The 19,968-nt window shown below is 40.3% G+C and overlaps 1 protein-coding gene across 12 annotated transcripts in view; it reads left to right on the forward strand.

The window, feature by feature from the left end:
• Positions 1-19,968, forward strand: part of ntng1a (netrin g1a) — a 130,713-nt gene that overhangs the window by 68,673 nt on the left and 42,072 nt on the right. For all 12 annotated transcript variants that reach the window (XM_054765178.1, XM_054765179.1, XM_054765177.1 and 9 more), the window contains 2 exons: positions 3,560-3,732; positions 16,503-16,529. In XM_054765178.1, coding sequence (XP_054621153.1) covers positions 3,560-3,732; positions 16,503-16,529 — 200 coding nt within the window. The remainder of the gene's footprint in view (positions 1-3,559; positions 3,733-16,502; positions 16,530-19,968) is intronic.

A 19,968-nucleotide genomic window follows, 5' to 3' on the forward strand; every position in this document is an offset into this window, starting at 1 on the left:
CACACCGACTTGCTATGATGATCTGCTCGAGGCCGGAGGCTTCCTGTCTCCAAAAGAAGTGCTCCACATGCTGAGTCACCTGATTCAAATAGCCTTGGGTGTCTGGGCATGCGAGTCTGCCCTCACTGTCTCGGAGACGCCCATCCCCTCGCATGCGATTTCCTACGTTAACTAGCATGTTAATGTGCATAGCCAGACATTTTTGATACATAAATCAATAATTTGGTGCATCCCTGTACCATTAAAAGTGAATTATATGGGGGGGCGGGGCTGTTTGACACAATCTCAGCTGTTTTGCCTAGATTTTATAAATGTTCTACGTGTCTGTTAGATCTATGTATACTAGAAAATGACAGCATAATATCACCTTGTTAAAAATCTACCAAATGTAGGTGTTATTACCTGAAGTAATGGGTTCTATGGCAGTGGCGACAGATCTCTTGGTATTTCAGTATGTTCAGAGTGGACTTTTGATTGGCAGTGTGCCGCGTAGGAGACCCTGTGGGCTGCACTGGCAGTCTCCATCATTATGCCGACGGCGCTATCATTTCTGAGCGCTGATTAAAACGTTGGCGATGTTGAAAGGAGCTGAAGGTTTAAACCACTGAGGACCACATGCGAAGTCATTTTCACAGGGCACAGGGCAATGAATGTTGACTTTTTTTTGTGTACGTGTATATATATGTACCTCAAATACTGTATGTTGCTGAAATCCCAGACCGCCTTCAGAATAAATAATGAATTGCATGTTCATTGGTCCTGAGCACAAAATGTAAAATACCCAAGTGACTCATCCAGCCTTTGATTTTTCAGTATGCGTCCCTTGATAGAAGTAGTTTGGACACCCCTGCACAAATTGTCCATAGGTGTGAATGTGAATGCAGGTTTGCGATTGACGGGTGGCCAGCCTTCCCGCACGTCCTGCAAAACCTGGAAAATGACCTTTTTTACAGTCATTGACAACATATGGAAAATGACAAACAAGGTCAAATGTCCTGCAAATGGTGACGTTATCCTGAAAAATTCCTTCTCCTCCCCCTGCCTTCTGAATACAGATGTTAAAAGCATGTCTGTCACCTTATCTTCAGGGCAACATTAAAGCACCGCCCCACGTGACAAATCAAAAAATCCAGTACTTCTTTCGGACTTAACCGACTTTCTAACTGACTTTTCAGACCCCATTAAGGACCCCTCACCAAAAAGTGTTGCTAGCATTGATCCGTACGACGTAACTTAACACATACCTTGTCTCTGTAGAGGGTGAAAATGTCCTGGAAAATAATTTCAGAGAGAGCGGGAACCCTGTGTACCACCCACCTCTCGCCGGATGTGAAGTGGGTCAGGCTCCAGCTCACCCATGACCCTACAAGCAGTTTGGAATGTCCCAAACAGTGTCCAGATTGGGAAGAAAAGCGCATCTGGACACGTGTTAAAATACAGTTTAATGGGTACACTGTATGATCTTCCATCATTTTATTAGTAGCACTGACCCGACACGGGCTAATCCCAGTCAACACACATCCTGGTAATTCAGGACAAGCATTGAATATCAATGCCGTGAAGAAGTGAGAGGTTTAAGACTGGGCTTTTCCTCCCTCTGTCATGTGTATTCTGGCTTGAGGCAAAGCTTTGGTAAATAAGGGTGAGCTTGCTGTCACTGGAGTCTCAGCAAGATGTCCGCATCCACTGTGTCATCTGGTCCTTCATCACCTTCACCATCTGGCAGCCTCAGGAGCAAATGAAGAGATACAGTGGATGCTATTCATCGTGATGGCTAAATCAAAGGGCACTTTTAGAATTGAATGTTGCCACAGAGTCTGCCGGGGGATTTTTGTGGTGGAATAAACAAAAACAGACAGTATGGATATAGACTGAGTCATGCTGAATGAGTTATGGTGCACTTGGTAACAGTCTTTACATATGAAGCCTCCTCCTGCTGACGTTTTGCACCTTACTTATCCTTTCAGATTGTTGCAGGAAATAAGACAAAATAATCTTCTCCAGAACAGGGATGTGCAGATAGAAGACATGTTAATGTTGATATCAGATAGCTATAGTGTATAGATAAGTCACATCAGTCAAGTGCGTCATGAAGATGTAAAAAGACACACTACTAGCCAAAAGTTTAAAGACACTATCATTTTATTGTGGGAAAGTGCCTCCAAACTTTTGACTGGTAGTGTGTAAGTTGTCCTGGACTGTCAATCGCATTTAAACCCTATTTAAGATGGAGCTATTATCAGAGAAAGGTTCCCCCCCAGGAGTGTCCAAAGTGCAGCCTGGGGGTAATTTTCGGCCCACTTTTGTTTTTTATGGGCCCTTGGCACATTCTAAAAATCCAATTAAACAAACTTTATTTAAATGGAATTTGACAAGAATAAAGACAAAATATGAGTAAAGTCCTAAGAAACAATAGCATAAATTTGAAATATTAAAGCAAAAAGTTGTAATATGAGAAACAAAGTTGCAATTTTTGGGGAAAAAAATCATTTTTTATTTGCAAATGAAGGAAAATAGACTGATAATCCTACGTGTGTCTTTTATTTAGTCAGTGGCTGACGTAGCAGCTCCAAGCTAGACATCACCAGCGTCCTGATGAAACACCACCGCTGTGTAAAATACCACATTCCTCAAGCCACACAAGTTGCACATTCCTTACAGGCAGAAGCGTATTTAAATGTATTCTGTAACAGTATGCCAATTTCGGTCCATGGCTGTTTTTTTCTGAGCCCTCAGCGCATCCTAAAAATAAAATTTTAAAACAAGTATTGTTTTTTTTTTAAAAAAAAAAAGCAAGTGTGCGTGTGTGTGTGTATATATGTGTGTGCGTGCGTGTGTGTTCTTCCAAAACGTTGTTCCATTGAGCAGTATATATTTTCCAAGGTACTGTACTTCACAAGGCGAATGGTGTGGATCATTAATTAATAAAACCAATGACACCCCCTCAGTTCCATTCTAGTGACAGCAGAAAATGAATTTGCCGATTTTATAGTTAAATGAAAATAGTGTGAGGGAGGATTTAGTGCACCTTAAGGGAGTCCCTCCTTCCATCCTGGAAATATGCTTGTGAGATCTCATCTCATATTAATCCTTCACAGAGAGCGTAGATGGCTCCATGCTGCCCGCTGGCTAACTTGGAGCTATTCATTACCTTTTAGAGTTACGAGCTCCTTTGCCTTTATTCCGTCCATGTCTGTTCCGTTGTTTCACTGGGCTTGTTTTCCTGAGCCTTTTGTCCCTCTCTCGCTCCGAATCCCTCCACTATCGACTGCGACCTTATAACCGCTACGCATTCTCCTGTGGGACAATTAAACCTGAGAGTCAGCGGCAAGGAAAAGGGGTATAAAAAAGGCAGGTGTGTCTTTTTTAGACTCGGTTCCCCCCTTGAAGTTGCGACGGTTTCATCCGCTTGATCTCGCCTTCATTGGAGGACGCGCTGTCCTTCACCTGCATTGTCCAACTACATCAAATCCTGAGTGGAAAAATTCATCCATATTGACGTTTGTCCTTTTCAACCCCCTTCCCCCTCCATTCCCGCCCTCGACACCCTCTTTGACAGGTGCAAGTGCAACCTTCACGCCAACAGCTGCGTGTTCGACAAAGAGAAGCTGAGCTGCGAGTGTGAACACAACACCACCGGGCCCGACTGCGGCCGCTGTAAGAGGAACTACCAGGGCCGAGCCTGGAGCGCCGGCTCCTATCTGCCTATCCCCAAAGGCACCGCCAATATATGCAAGTACACACACACACACACACACGCGCACACACACACACGTGAAGAGTTGCCAACATCTGTTTGGCGGGCACGAGATGTAAGGAAAGTCAAAATACTTGAGTGCAGATAGCGAGATTGTTGATAACCAATTAGCAGCATCCTGCAGCATCATCTTTGACGTCTGACGATAACGGTTTGAAAAGCGATACAGTGACTTGTCAGGCTGCTGCTTTAAGGCCAAGTGAAGCAATTAACAAGATTTCAAACACACAAAGGCAGAGCAAAGCCTCCCCCCCCCCCAAAGTTGTAATATTGACAAAAAAATGCTATGATAAAGTGAGATTATTTGCATAAAAATGTTTGTCTCTTGCCCGAAGTGGAGCTGGGATAGGCTCCAGCATACCCGCGACCCGAGTGAGGGTAAGCGGCATAGAAAATGGATGGATGGAGGATGGATGGATGGTTATATATGATAGAATATTCATAATGTAGTGATCATAGACTTAACATTATGATGGGAGAAAAGTGCAATTTAATGAGAACAAATTCATTATATTACAAGAATATAATCCTAATTAAGAATGAGGTTGTAATAAGTGGGGAAAAAAGATATAACTTAGTGTTATACAAATAAGTTAGAGTTGCATTGCATTACGATATTATCACTATTATTAATAAAAAAGAAAAAAATCGGAGAATACAGTTAAATTGTGAGAAAGAAGTTCTAAAGTTGTAATGTTACGCGAACAAGGTTCCACAAGTAAAAAGTTGCGATGTGAGCGGAGTACAGGTGTATTCTTATCAGCATCAACGTTGGAGTATAACCACAAAAAGTAGCAATTTTACATGAATTTTTAAGATGACCTTTTCATCCGTCGTCTTGAAAAAAGTGCATCCAAATGCCAGATTACGCTGCATTCATGCTGATATGAATGTTTATGGAGTGTTGGATATACATGGATATACAAATGACCCATATCCAATTCCAAAATAAAGGTCATCAACGGGTAAGAAGAGCTTCCCATTGGATAACAACTGCATGTGTGCTTACGTTTCAGCTGGCAACAAGTGATTTAACCCTAACTCATGCAGTCTACTTTATTTGATGTTATGTTTCACATAATATATTTGACTGTGTTTTCAGCTCTGTTTTAGATTTTGACCACATTTAACGCTGTATTTTTGATTGACTGCGTGTTATATTTTAACCGCGGGTGTTTTGGGTGAAGTCAGAATGTCATTGGCTGGTTCTATCCCGTCTATCCGTTTATGCTGGCAGATATCGGATTCATATCAGATTCAGAAGAGGCCTGATTTCTTGTGTCACTTAAATCATGCCAAGTAAATCCACCCTAAGGCGTAGCTTGTGGGAGATGTTATGGTTTTATTTGCTTTCCAGCTTGCAAGCCTTTGTACAGAATGTATTGCATGTGATGCTTAAGATATTTCCGCTAATGTTGGATAGAATGAAATCTTTACTCCTACTGCTCAGCAAAGGAAAGTAGGCCACCGCTTTCTCGTCGGATGTCTTTATTGCGGTGGACTGTGTGGGGCTGTGAGCCAGGGTAGATTGTGTCAAATTAATGAAGGAATTATGTTTATTTTTGGAAAATTTAGTTGTAGAAAAAATTCAAAATATTATGAGAATAAAGTAAAAACATTACGGGAGTAGTTGTAATTAGGAGAATAAAATTTATGAGAAGAAAGATGAAATAGTTGGAAAATGTAAAGGTAAAACAGAACTGCAGAAATGGAAAAAAGCAGCTGTAATTTTACCAGAATAAAGTCAAAATATTAAGAGAAAAAAAAGCTGCAGTTGTATGAGAATAAACTTCTATTATGAGGAAAATGTCATTTTAGTAGCACAGAGTTGAAATATGAAAGAAAAAAAGAAAAATGTATTTTTTGTAAGTAATATCAGAAACAAAACAAAATAAAGCTGTAATTTTTGGAAAATTATGTTGGGGGGGAATTCTAATATGAGAATAAAGTCAAAATATTATTGGAATCAAGTCAGTTATGAGAGGAAAATAGAAGAAAGTAGAAATATTTTGTATTCTAACGAGAAAAAAGTTGTTTACAAGAATAAGCTCTTAATATTATGGAGAAAAAATGTAATTTTAGGAGCATAGATTGAAATTCTAGAGATTAAAAAGTCATCAGAAACAAACAAAACTCAAGTTTTTTCAAAGATTTGGTGAAAAAAAAAGTTGTAATATAGGAATAAAGTCTACATATAATGGGAATAAAGTCATAATATTACGGAAAGAAAATGTAAGGTTGTTTAAGAAGAAAGTTTAAATATTTGGGAAATTTTAAAAAACAAAACGGCAAAAATGGGGAAAAAAGAGCAAAGTCTTGAAATATACTGTATATAACTTCTTGGCATATCTACGTGTTACTTTACAAAAAGTGGCAAAGTTGCATCCTTTCATTTTTCACTACGTGGCCGCCTTAAACTGTGATCCGCATTTCCATGCCTGAGTGGGCTGGTGGAGGTTTTCATCCCGATTCTGCACCTGATATCGTCCGCTGTGATTTCGCATGTGTCGGTTGCGCGTCAAGGCTCTTGGCCACGGGCTAATGACTTATTCTCCCTCCCAAGGGATTCTTGTTATGAGACGTAGGGTGGGTGAGCGACGGGGACGTTTCCTCAGTAAGACTGACGGCACATAAGAAAAAAAAAAAAAAAAAAGGTGTCCCCACACTTATCATTCCTTGAATATATTTTCCTCTCATGTGGCTCTTGTAAAGTGTCTCTTAGTATCTAGAAAATGTATTATTGTGTGATGAAACATTTTCGGTCTAATAGCTCCTACACTCACAAAGAACAATCAGATGTGCGACACGTACATGTGATTGATGGACAAAAGATGCGTTGTTCTCACACAAACTTAACTTTCACTTTGTAGAGTGACGCAGCCACTGCTGTATAGACCATAGTGTGGGCTCACTTTGGGCTCTTCGTCAGTCTTCCTCATTGATGCTCGAGTCCAGCGCTGTTGCCAAATATATCGCTCTTATTTTTAATACAATTTGAAAAGCTTTGAAATTGTGCCATCATTGACTGCTCGGCAGGAAGAAAACAAGAGGAGAACAAGCTTTTATTGTGACAAAAGCTCTGTCTCGGTTAACTCATCCTCCCGGTCGATGGCACACACAAGCACGTGTCTCCAGCATTTACCCACCCAACATAACCCTCCCCGCATCCCTTGGCCTCACATCCTTGCCTCCCTCCCTCCACTGCGGGGGAAAGAGGGAGAAGGATCAGTTTGACAATCAACCATGGCAGTTCATTTCACTGTCTGACTGCTGGAGAAGATAGAGGCAACTATTGGAGGAGGCTACTCCTGGAATGTGGATGTTAGACATTCTTGGAAGAATTTAAAACCGGGGACGTCGTGGATATTTTAAGGTTCAAATAGGAGGGGAAAAAAAAGACTAAATTGGAATTGGGGACTTGGAACTGCTGTGCAAATCCATCCTCAGTTGTCTTGGGTTGTCATTGATGATCAAAAGATGATCGTGATTTTAGCACTGCACAAGGTCACTGTTACCTTGTGCACGAACAAGCATTTTGATCACTTCTGGCCGTCCAGGTTTTGTCGTTTCCCGGTTACGTGCGCGCACTCATAAATTATTACTGTCAAAAAACACGTTGGAAGAATGCGTATGTTTAGTTTGTTTATTTTCGTATTAAAGTAGTTTAAATATATTCTATGGAGTTTTACCTTCCTACATTTCTGAGGAAGGACAATTGAAACATGTCAAGGTAAAACACCATGAAATATACCGAAAATACTTACCTGCCTGAAGTTGGCCCCCCACCCCATGCAAAACTCTGGTAAAATAGGCACAATCGTTTGTGCTGTTTTTGTTTTTTGAGTTTTTACAGTTTCTTTTATAAGTCAAAGTTCACCCGGCCCCAATCGATTGTGTAATTACCAGACACTTAAAACTTTAATAACAAAGTATATGATAGCACAAATGCACAAACAATGAGGAAAAGTGACACTATTTTGGTTTCTTTCTGAGCATGTCAGGGTTTTAATTGTCATTACCAGACAATCTTTAATAGCTCAAAAGGTATGACGGCACAAACAACTTTATTTGCACATAACAGCACAAACATAGCAGAAACGATTGTGACTTTGTTTCATTTGGATCAAATGGGGTGCTGCGTGAACTTTCACTTAGAAAATCTGTAATAACTCAAATGAGAGCCACACAAATGTTCATTTTGGTTGCACAAACCAGCACTAATGCAGCAAAAACGAATGGGATTTTTAGTTTAATTTGGAGCAAATGGGGGGCTGGGTGAACTTGAATTGACCTTTTGCAAAATGTTTAATGAATAAGAAACTAACATAGCACAGTCAATTGTTATAGCACAAAACAGCACAAACAAAGGTGGGAAAAAGTGACTTTTCTTCTTAGCATGTCAAGGAGCTGATGTCATCGGCGGATATAATCTTTAATAACTCAGTCACAGCACGAACGACAATTTTATTTGCACAAAAGAGCACACATATAGAACAAATGATTGACTATTTGTTTCATTTTGAGCAAATGGGGTGGCTGGTTGAACTTTGACCTACAAAATATTCTGTAATTCAAAACAAAAGCAGCACAAACGATTTCAACACTTTTACCAGTGAGTAAAATAGGTCAAAGCTCAGTCGCTAGTCCCCCTTTGCCTCTGAGTTTAACAAAAATAGTCGTTTGTGCTGTCATACTTTTTGAGTTATTAGAGATTTAAGTGTCGGGCAATTGCATAATCAGCCCCTGACATACTCAGAATGAAACCAAAATAGTCTTTGTTCCCCTGTTTTGTGCTGCAAAAATGATTTATTATACCATCTTTTTTTGGTTATTAAACTTATTACAAAGGTCAACCTATGTTCACCCAGTGTGACCGCACAAATCATTTTAATTGCATAAAACCGCACAAACCTACACAAACTATTGCCACTATTTTTGTTTAATTTTTGATAAAATTAAGGACTGGCTGCTGAACATTGATTGACCAATAAAATCATGGGTAATAGCTAAAAAATGAAATGAGTGATAAGTAAAGATTGTGGTCTCATTTCTCTTCCCAATAAGCCTGTCTCTCCCTCCATTGCAACGCCCCTTTAGGACGTTATCATTCAATTCTTGTATTTAATCTTTTTATTCCTGTGTTTTATTTGTCCTCATCAGGATCATGAAATTGTGATCAGACATGCCTCACATGCATACGGTACGCTGTACACTGTCATGCCTGCCACTCTTTGACACACACACACGGATTTAGAATGTTTTGATGAATCTCTCCAGCACGGCGTTTCTATACATACAGTGTTTCGGCTGTATGAGCAAATCCCACAGGGCCTTCCAATGCCAGCGCAGAATAAATCTCATTGTCAGTGAGCACAAACAACCATTATGCAAATAGTCCTCCAAGATCAGATGTTCATGTTTTGATTTGCATTTGACTGGAACATTTTCCGTATTTCCACAAAAATATGGTAAACTCTTCATAAAGCTCTTACATGTCATCGGTAATATCATCTTACACACTAGTTCCTGAAGAATTGCAGTCATACAAACACATCAGATGCGCGCACACGCGATAATCCAACATCCGTAGTGACACACACACGTCATTTCACTTGATATCAGTGGCAAGGCATCCTTGCAGAAATGAGTAAAAATTTAAATTTGCCCAACTAAAAATGTAGTTACATTTTGCTGCATGCTTTGAATGGGGAAGTTACCGCCCTCTGGTGGACAGATATAAAAAAATAAATATGAAACATCAGTGGCAAATCGAACTCTTAACATAAAGGATTGCATTATTTCATGTTAAACTAAATGGGGCGTAGAGTAATCCCTGGTGTATCGCGGTTAATCTGCTCCAGATCAGACTGATCAGTGAAAGTCCGAAGTAGGATTCCTTATTTATAAATGGAATATTCTGGTAGTTGCAGCATAGAAAACCTGTTTACAACCTTCTAAATACAATTTTGAACACAGTAAGAGCCCTCTAGATGTGAAATAACACCCCTATAGTCACCTTTATACTCCTATTGCCCAATATAAGAGAAAATAAGACGTAAGACTTGTGCTCGTGTGTTTGCTGTAAATGCGTTCCGGTGCTGGGGGAGCTGAGTGGGGTGGGGGGCAGTTGGTGGCTGCGGCGGCGACAGGAAGTGACGTCAGGCATTCAGAGTTGAGATTTAGCCTGACGTGGGTTACGACCCTGTTTGGGATTATTGTGCCTGTTGTGAGATAATTCAATCCTGCAATAAAACCTGTTGTTCTGGCGATCAAGTCTGGTGCTTGTGTGTCTCACCCTACATTACAGTAACATTACTGACTCCTAGTGACCAGTGTAGAATACTATAGATCATGTTTTTGAATGCATCCTCCGAATGCCTTATATTTGTATTTTGCTTAAATGCATAATTCAGGTTAAAAAAAGCAACATTTGCTGAAATATGCACATTTTTGGAGTAATAGGGTTTTCAACCAGCATGATTTATTAATGAATGTTTAATAATGATATAATCCAAAAATATAGTTTTACAGGTCTAGCACCTCGTCCCTCCTCTTCCCTGCATCCAAATTGTACCCCCTCCCCAATCACTGCCATCGCGTCTCTAACACCCCAGTACTTCCCCCCCGAGGCTGAGCTTGTTTACTCTGTCCCTCCTCTCTCATCTCAGCTCTGTGCAGCTGTGACGGTAATCTTCCTTTCTTCCAAATATTTTTCTTTTTTTCCATCTCTAGATTGTATTTCACTTTTATTTTCCTTCCCCACGATTTTTGCCACCGACAACGTACCCCTCATTCCGTCCTCAAAATCTTTAACGATGCTTTCTCCAAGTCGGGCTTTCGAGGGGGGGTTGGGGGGGAAATAAGATGAAACTTCGGTTCAGACGGACACATTTAGATCAAACGAGCGAGACGGCCGCCTCCGTGAGGCAATGTGTAATTTTGCTGTCGAGAAATTCAATCGCGTTTGGTGCGGTGTACTTGTGTCAGCCTGTCTGCCGCTTGCCTGTTAGCGAGGCCTGTCCTCATCACTGCACACCGCCTGCCAACAAGTCACAGATGATGGCGGGCGGCTAAGACAAAAACTGATAGGAACCCGGGAAAAGTAATTACCAACTTTGCCTGCGGTGGAAATTCAGCAGATAAGGCTGTTCTCATGAGAAAAGACAATAAGGCACACAGGTGTCACGCAGTGAAGGTCAACCCTGGATGCTTAGTGACAGAAACAATTGCAATCACGTATGCAAACACCATAACACCCTGACAGGCTGTCAGGCTCGTGCCAATCCCAAGCTTGGAGAAAGCAATTTCTAGAGTGAAATTTCACTATTATCACACTTGAATAAAGTTTTGATCTATTTCATCAAGGTCAAACAAGTATATCAAGAAAATTTACTCATCAAAGCACAGCAAGAATATCAGTCAGGAAAATGCTATACTTATTACTAATGACTAATATTAGTTCTAATTATTCATTATGTATTTCTGCTAAGATACAAAACAAGTCCTCCTCCACATGCTTATCACCTGATTCAAATAGCCTTGGGTGTTTAGGCATGTGAGTCCGCCTAATATTAGTTTTAATTATGCACTAACATGCATACGTGTTTATGCTAAGATACACATTAAGGTCACACTGACTTGTTATGATTATCTGTTCCAGGCTAGACGCTTCATGTCTCCAAAACAAGTCCTCCACATGCTTATCACCTGATTCAAATAGCCTTGGGAATGTCAGCGTGTGGGTTTATGGAAAACCATTTGTATGTATTCCTGCTAGGATACACATTAGCATCACACTGACATGCTATGATTTTCTGCTCCAGACTAGAGGCCTCTTGTCTCCAAAACAAGTCCTCCACATGCTAAAAGCCTGATTCAAATGGACTTGGGTGTCTAGGCATGTGAGTCTGCCCTTCATCGTCTCTGCCCCGCACAGGAAGAGGAGATGGCCCCTCCTCTTGCATATGTTTTCTATATGAACTAACATTATGAGCATGCATAGTCAGACATGCATAGAGAAGACATCAGTTTCAAATTGTCAACTGTTGCCTCCCGGTGGGCCAGCAACATCGCTAACAGCAACACCATGCCATCTAATGCAAAAGAAAAAAAACAACGCTCTGCCAATATAACGCTGCGTTAAGATAAAATACTCCACAAAGCCAAGCCCAAGTATTACTATGAAATATTGGACATGAGCATTGACACGGACTTTTTATGAGACACTGAAGGGGTCTTATGACAGATGAAATTTTTTGTGTGTATGGCTAAGATGAGTAGCCCAAAGGTTTGTCAAAGAACGTGTTTATTATGCGCTTCTTATCGTTTAGTATTAAGGTCACGGCGATGATCTCAGATGGATGACTGCATAAATGTGCAGTTTGTGAGGAATTAATGGCGATAAGCACACATCTCTGCGAAGGGGAGATTTATTACAAATTTACTTGACGTCCCCACTCGTGACTCAGCCCGCCCACTGTGCGTGCGTGTATGTGTGTGGGGGGGCTACGGCACGCGCTGCTGACCCCGCACGGTCATAGATCATTTTCAGTGAATCGCACGCCCTTCACAGATCATGTTCAGCGACTTGCAACCGTGATCCCAACACAGCTTGTAAAAATCAATGAAGCGCAGCATCAACACGAGCCCGCTAATGCTCTTCCTGTGTGATCGGATAAAATTAGATTGCCGCCATGCCTCCCCCCCATAATAACGGGCCAGGCCCACGTGGACGGGATAGGAAATGACAGTGATTGAAAAATAATGGAACGGGACAGACGCAGGAAATCTGCTTGAACCCCACATGTTGTTCATAAAGGGTGAATAATTAATACAGAAATAATTCTAGTTTGCTATTTTTATTATTATTCAAGTACGGTTTGCACATCAATTTCTATTTTTAACACATGGCTCGTTCCTCCCCCTCCAAACCCCCCTGCTAGCTTGACGTTGACTCCTCCCAATTCTGGATGAACTTTAGTCTGCGTTGGCGTATTTCCTCATCCTGTATATCAGCTGGGGGCATTTACTCAACTTCAGAGAGTATTTGGCATCTATTAGAGAAAAATCCTTTAATCACGCACTTGCATTTTTACAATGATTTTCATTTGTATTGATATTCATTTTGTCGCAATTTAAGGATTGAAATGGGATACGTATTAAATGTAATACAGTATGTGTTACATCACTGTCACGTTTCTCTACGAACCTGAAATATTAAGATTTTTCTTTTTTTAAAGCCAAAAACAATAACAGTTGTAAGTTTTGGAAATTTAGGTTGGGGGAACATTTATAACATGGGAATAAAGTCAAAATATTTGAAAGAAAGTTGAAATATTTGCAAAATTCTACAGAAAAAATCCACAGCAGAAATGTGACCAGAGTAAAGTCAAAATATTAAGGAGAAAAAACATTTCTTATGAGAAAAAAGTTACAATTTTATGAGAATAAACATGTAAAATGAGGAAAAATATAATTTTGGTAACACTGTTGAAGTAAAGAAAAAAAATACATTATTGTTGAAATGGGAAAAAAAAACAGCTGTAATTTTATAACAACAAAGTCAAACTATTAAGAAAAAAGTCATAAACGAATGAAGAACAAACGTCACAATTTTACAAGAATAAACTTGTATTACACGTTTTAGTAGCATTTCACCTACAGTATACTACAAAGGCTTTTTCTTGAGATACATATACTGTAGCTTCTTGGCATATCTGTGTTGGTTTACGAAATATCAAAGTGGCCCTCGCGGGAACAAGTTTGGACACCCCTGTTCTACAGGGTGACATGGCTCAGGAGGTAGTGTGTTTCTCCTGAACCCAACGGTTGCTGGTTCGATCCTCAATCCCAACGTAATCATTCAACGTATTTACACGTCTGCATTTTTACTTTCCGCCATTTTTAGTCAGCTCATTCGGGATATAGGATATAGGCTTTCTATCAGGACCAACATATTTCATATTTTGTGACATTTTTCCCATTGAAAATGAAAGGACATTTTCAATGTCGCCACCTATTGGTGGAAATGTATTTTACATTTAACATCACACGTAACATTCTGCTTTTTCTGTGCGCGGTGGCATGGCTCAGGTTGTAGAATTGCCTCTCCCAACCTGATGGTGGCTGGTTCTATCCTCAGTTGGTGAATACATTTCAGCACATTTTTAGGAATTGTCAACATTCATTCAACATTTCAGCATTCACACGCAATTTCTAATGAAATCTAGTTCATTGTTTTGTTCTGCAACAGAGCGTCTATCATATTTTCTGCTTTCATTCTTTCTCAAATGTCCTCCAATGGTTATTCAGCAATGATTAACCCAAGTGGACTCATTCTCGACTCATCGTGTGTGTTTGCGTGGAGGCCACTATTTGATAGAATGCGGCACACGAGTGTGCATCGCCAAGTCCATCCAAGCATTGTAATCAACAGCAGCCCGAGTGTTCTGGAGCTTTTTCATATTTCTTTCCTGAAGGCAAAGAGCAGTCATATAGTGTTGGCAGAGGATGTTTTATCAGTAGAAACTCTGACTTTTTATTTTTTTTTCCTGTCTCTGCTTCAGCTTTGTGACACCCACTAACATCAAATCGCTGTCGCTTCCTCTGACGGCAAATAGTGACTGATTCTTATTTAACAAGATAAAACAGCACTGTAGTCAAGTGTAGTCATGACTTAAAAACAAGCAATTCATTTTTTGTCCTGGTGCTGCTCCTACAAACACTAGCGACATTTAACGACATTTTTTTATTTTTATTTTATTTTTTTATTGTGATAGTCCAATTGCCTGTGCTGCCAAATTAAACGGCCCTCTTAAAAGTGATTACGATTCAGATCATCCTTGCCATTGTCCTTCCCGTCTCCTCGGTCGCATCTGCCCACCCCCTGGAGGTGTGACATCCATTATGCTCTGCCCACATGTGTCAGCACAGCCTCCTGCCGTTCGTAGCTATCTCACACGCACACGCACACACAGCTCCTAATTTACGTCTGTCTGGCCGAGATCAGAGACGGTGATTGAGTGACAGCAGTTCGAGTGTCACAATCGGGTGCGCGGCTGGTGCGCGGCTGGTGCGCGCACGTGCATAAGCCTACGAGCCCCTCCTGCGTCCCCCGAGCATCTGGAGATATTTGGGAATGGCTTCACCAAATTCCTTCCTGCCTTTCTTAGCTTTCACAGCCTGAGGTGGCCAATGTGCAAGATGAGAGCGATGTGAGCGAGACAGGTTGAAAGCGGGCTTCTTTTTTTTTTTTTTCCTCCATTTCATCATCTTTGGTTTACATTTCTCCTGTAAAAATGATTGCTCTTCCTATGCTGAGAGGTTTGTTTGATTTTTGAGGCCATGGACGGAGAGATTGTGTAGGTGGGAATTCGTTTAAACGGTTTTATCAGAAAATGGGGATGCTGCGTTCAATGTCCTGAAATAACATCTTCCACTTTTCTGGGAAAAAGAACTTTCTATAAGTACTGTAGTACTGTATGTCTGTAGAATTTGTTGTCGGAGGTTAAGTCTCTAGTTCTTCTTGTAGATTTGATCGTCTTTCACCACTGAAATGTTCTATTAGTGTGTTGAAATTACAATACAGCAATCCCTCCTTTATTGCGGTTAACTGGCTCCAGACCTGAGCGCGATAAGTGAATTTCCGAGAAAGAACCCCGGCTTTCCGCAGAGTGTTCCGAGCGGATCAGAAGTGAAAATCTGCAAGTAATCGACACGTCCATAAATGTCTATCACTGACACTGAATTCCAAACCCTTCAAAGTTTCAGCTCCAGAAACCCTTCTCTCTTCAATTGCCATTGTTCATTAGCAATGGAAGCTAACAAGCTAAATGCACAATCCAGGTTTAAGACCTAAATATGCCTCACACACTTCTTAAACGCATTTAAAGTGTAAAATGTGCAGGTACTCGTGCACCACCAATGAATGATAATGGAAGATGAACAGATGGAATCTGAGTAATGGCGTCACGCACACTCCCATGGTGTATCCTGTACGTTGTATTCATCGTGTATTTCAACATGATTACTGACTTGGAGTGAATGAGATGTGTTTCCTGCAGGAAAAAAATATTTTTGGAGAAAAATGTCTGAATTTGAGGGTGAACGCTGAATCGCTAAATGCAAATATGACTTCATGTGATGAAACCACTTCTACAAAAGGCCCAGGAACATCTCAATCTTCTCGAAACCTCAACCAGCCAGCACCATGGGGTGAAAGGGATGTGGTCACCATGGAGAAATACACACACACACACACATATAAATGAATATTGCAAAAAAGCCACTACAATATCAGCGTAGTTGCTGTCTGGGCAGACAGGCAGGCTGCAGGATGAGACACGTCCTCTTTGGCTTCACAGGCAGACTTCTCTTTCTGCGGTGCCATTTGATATGTTGCCTGGGTGGTGACGTGCATGAGAATTCTGTCTCCTCTTCCTCTGAGTATTTTTAAAAGCAGGGTGGCTGGGAGGCGTCTTCAAACGTCTTTTTTAACTCCCCAAAATAAAGGCTTGTATTGTTTCTGACCCTATTGTGTCCGCTGGGATTAGTTTTTCAATGATTTGGTTGATGCATCTCGCTGGGTGAGAGGATGGAGGTGAGAGTTGCGCCGTGTCAAGGGGAATCACAACAAGTCAATCACCACACGGAGAGTGGATTGTATCAATAAGCATCTCAGGATGCTGCATGTGCAGTTTTTTCCTCCATTGATTGACACTCTTCTTATTCTCTTCCTCTCTTGCAGGTATCCCTAATAACATTGGTCCAGTTAGTAAGTAATCTATTACTAAGGCACTATTTGAATGCTTGATGCTTCACCACACATCCCTTAACTTTGTGCCAAGTGTTCATTTCTGATGAGCTGTCCTTTACGGTCAAATTTTAATATCAAGTTTGTGAACTCAACCAACAAAGCCTAACACTCGGCGACGCAGTGGGCTTGAACGCCTCATCATATGAGCAGTGCCGGCGCAGTGCAGAAGAAAGGAGACAGACAGGAGGTTGTTTATTGTTCTGTGTGCTTTGTATGAGCAAATAACTAAAATAAAGCCTCAAGACAGCAGTTAACACGTCACACATACGCAGTTCTAAAAACATACGTTTTGGAATCAATTCAAAGAATTCTGAGAAAGTTTTCTGTTTTTGTTCATACGATTCAGGACTAAATATCACCATCACCTTTTGAGGGTTTTCCTCGAATTACAGTGCACACTTTTCATTCTACATACACATACACATACATACATATACATACACATACATACACATACATACACATACATACACATACATACATATACATACATATACATACACATACATACACATACATACACATACATACACATACATACACATACATACATATACATACACATACATACACATACATACATATACATACATATACATACACATACATACACATACATACACATACATACACATACATACACATACATACACATACATACACATACATACATATACATACACATACATACACATACATACATATACATACACATACATACACATACATACATATACATACACATACATACACATACATACACATACATACACATACATACACATACATACATATACATACACATACATACACATACATACATATACATACATACATACATATACATATTCTATATATTCTACAGACAGCTCGTGAGGCCAAGCTTGTTTATGGTGTATTTTTTTTTAATTGTGAATATTTATAGTATAACTGGTGGTGAGCTGTTCAAATAAAGAAAGAAATTCAAATTATTTTAAAAATAAGTTTTTCCCGACGATATTTAATCAACTATGAGCCTCAAGATTGAGAGCTTTAATGCATCGGCGCCTCCGTTTTTATGAATTCCCTCCAAAAGTTCAGCCGAAAACTGAAACGCATGAAAGCAGTCACATTTCACAAACAGGCAAAAATGTCAATCCAATTAATCCATTTCAGACACCCCCCAAAATAAATCTGAAAATACATTTTATAGAGAATTTTTTTTCCATGTTAAAAACGATATGAAGAAAATTAAAATGAGGAATGGATGGAAATTGGTGATGCGGACTTCCTGTACTGTAATCCTGCCGAGATGGAATTCAGTGGTGTTTCTCACCATCAAACTGGGGCATTGGCAACTGTGTTTTTTGGCCCCATGGGGGGTTATTTAACATGGAGGGTGAGTCAGCAACACGTAGGGCGCTTTGTTTGGGCTCTCGATTACACAGGACAGTACAGTACAGTACGTTAAATGCAATATTGGATGAAAATCAATTTTGGTGAACATTTCCGACCAAACCGAATCATGCCAAAACTGGGGCGAGGTCTGATTGTGTAAAGAGGAGGTACCAGTGCTGCTGCACTTTCTGGCTATTTTGATACCAATAAAAGATTCAAACTGATGCAATTTAGCTGCATTACTTTCAGAACGAGTAATACTAATAAATATTATAAATAAATATTAAAAAATCTGAAAGTAAAGAGTCTGTCGTCCTTTCCAAAGCGGCATGAAGCCCATCTGAGCACGGTTTCCCCGCGAGGGCTCTCGTGTGTCTCGTTATCATGCAGCAGCATTGGGCACCTTTCCCAAGGCGTGTTGTGAGCCGCAGTGAATAAACAGATTGTCCTCAGGTGGTTTTTAATCAGGCTTTAGGGAGGAAGTGATCAACATGTCAAGTCAGAAATGGACACGTGGCAAAGAAAACCAAATGCTTGCCCCTTTCCTCATCACCTTCACTCGTCATTTTGCGACCCTGCTGCTTCATGCTTGGCCCGACTCCAGCTAAGTGTTTGTGTGTTTGTGTGTGGGTGGGTGGTTGTGTGCGTGCGTGTGGGAGGTTGTTGGATGCATGCTCGGCTCCCAAACATATAGGATGCAGCACATGAATCCTCTCTATCTCATGCACAGAAATGCCACACCATGCATGAAGCTCGTCCTTTACACTAACACTTACCGGGGAGTGTGCGTGCATGCGTGCATGCGTGCATGCGTGTGTGGTGTTAAAGCTGTAAAAAAAACAAAAAAGACGCTTCAACTGTTCCTACTTAGAATAACTAAATCCACAGAATAGCTGTTCCGTGGCATAGCAGCCTCCCAACTAAGTGGCACAAGCGACACATTAGTTTAAACAAGGAAGAGGATGAAGCTGTGCAAACACGAGTTTGGTGGAAAAGGAGGGTGCTGCTTTTTTCTGTTTTTTTTAAGTATGATTTGCTTATAATCATCAAACCAGGCCGAACTGCAAACTATAAAAGTTGACATCTTAACAAGTAATTTTGTTGGATGGCAGGGATTAAACATCCGAGCACATATTTGTGAAAATAATCCTAGTTGTACATTTTGATAGAAAAATATTTCAGAAATTATATAATTTACTTTTTATTGACATTACAACGGTTATGTCGATGTAGAGGGTGTATATTATCTATGTTATAATAATGTATTTCTATTTATTTCTATTTGTTTTATTTCTATTTTAACAAATCAGGCTGCGCTACGCGTCTTAAAATAAAGGCTGGTGCTCTGCCAACGAGCAGTCGGCTACAAACGTGGGAGCTGAAAGTTTTGCGCAGCTAACAGGCTAAAAAAAAAAAAGTCATGATGTTGCTGTTAAAATGTAACACGCTATGCTAGCTTTGCTAACGTTTGTGTCCTCCTGTCCCACTCGTGAACATTACGTTGTTTAAATGTGACATCTATTACACCGGACAAGTGTTGAGTTGTTTTATTAATTATCCAATTAATGGACTATTATTTTGGTGTTCCATTCATCTTTTTTTTTTAATAAAAAAAATGTAAATATCCACATTTCAGCTTCTTCTTTTTACAGTTTGCCGTTTTTCTCAATTTGGGCTGTTTTTTTTTTGGTTTAATTTCATTTCTACACTGTGCCACAGGCCAATAAAAACATTTTTAAAAAACAGCTGCGTGTCGCAAATGGCCCCTGAGGTGCACTTTGGACACCCCTTGTCTGGGGCCTAACCGATTACAGCCGTTTATCGTTCATCACGGTTGATTGGTTCCGGTTAATTGGCTGTGCTGGCTCCGTAGCCTGTCTCCATGGTAATGTCATCTAACGTCATGTCTCAGAACATTACTGATGCCTGCTGACCACAATACTGCATATAACTTGTCTTTCGATAGTTTTTGAAGTATCCCAAGTACAAAAAGACATACAACTGACAATAAAACAGGATT

The sequence above is a fragment of the Dunckerocampus dactyliophorus genome, chromosome 21, assembly GCF_027744805.1.
Source record: "Dunckerocampus dactyliophorus isolate RoL2022-P2 chromosome 21, RoL_Ddac_1.1, whole genome shotgun sequence".
Lineage (NCBI taxonomy): Eukaryota > Metazoa > Chordata > Actinopteri > Syngnathiformes > Syngnathidae > Dunckerocampus > Dunckerocampus dactyliophorus.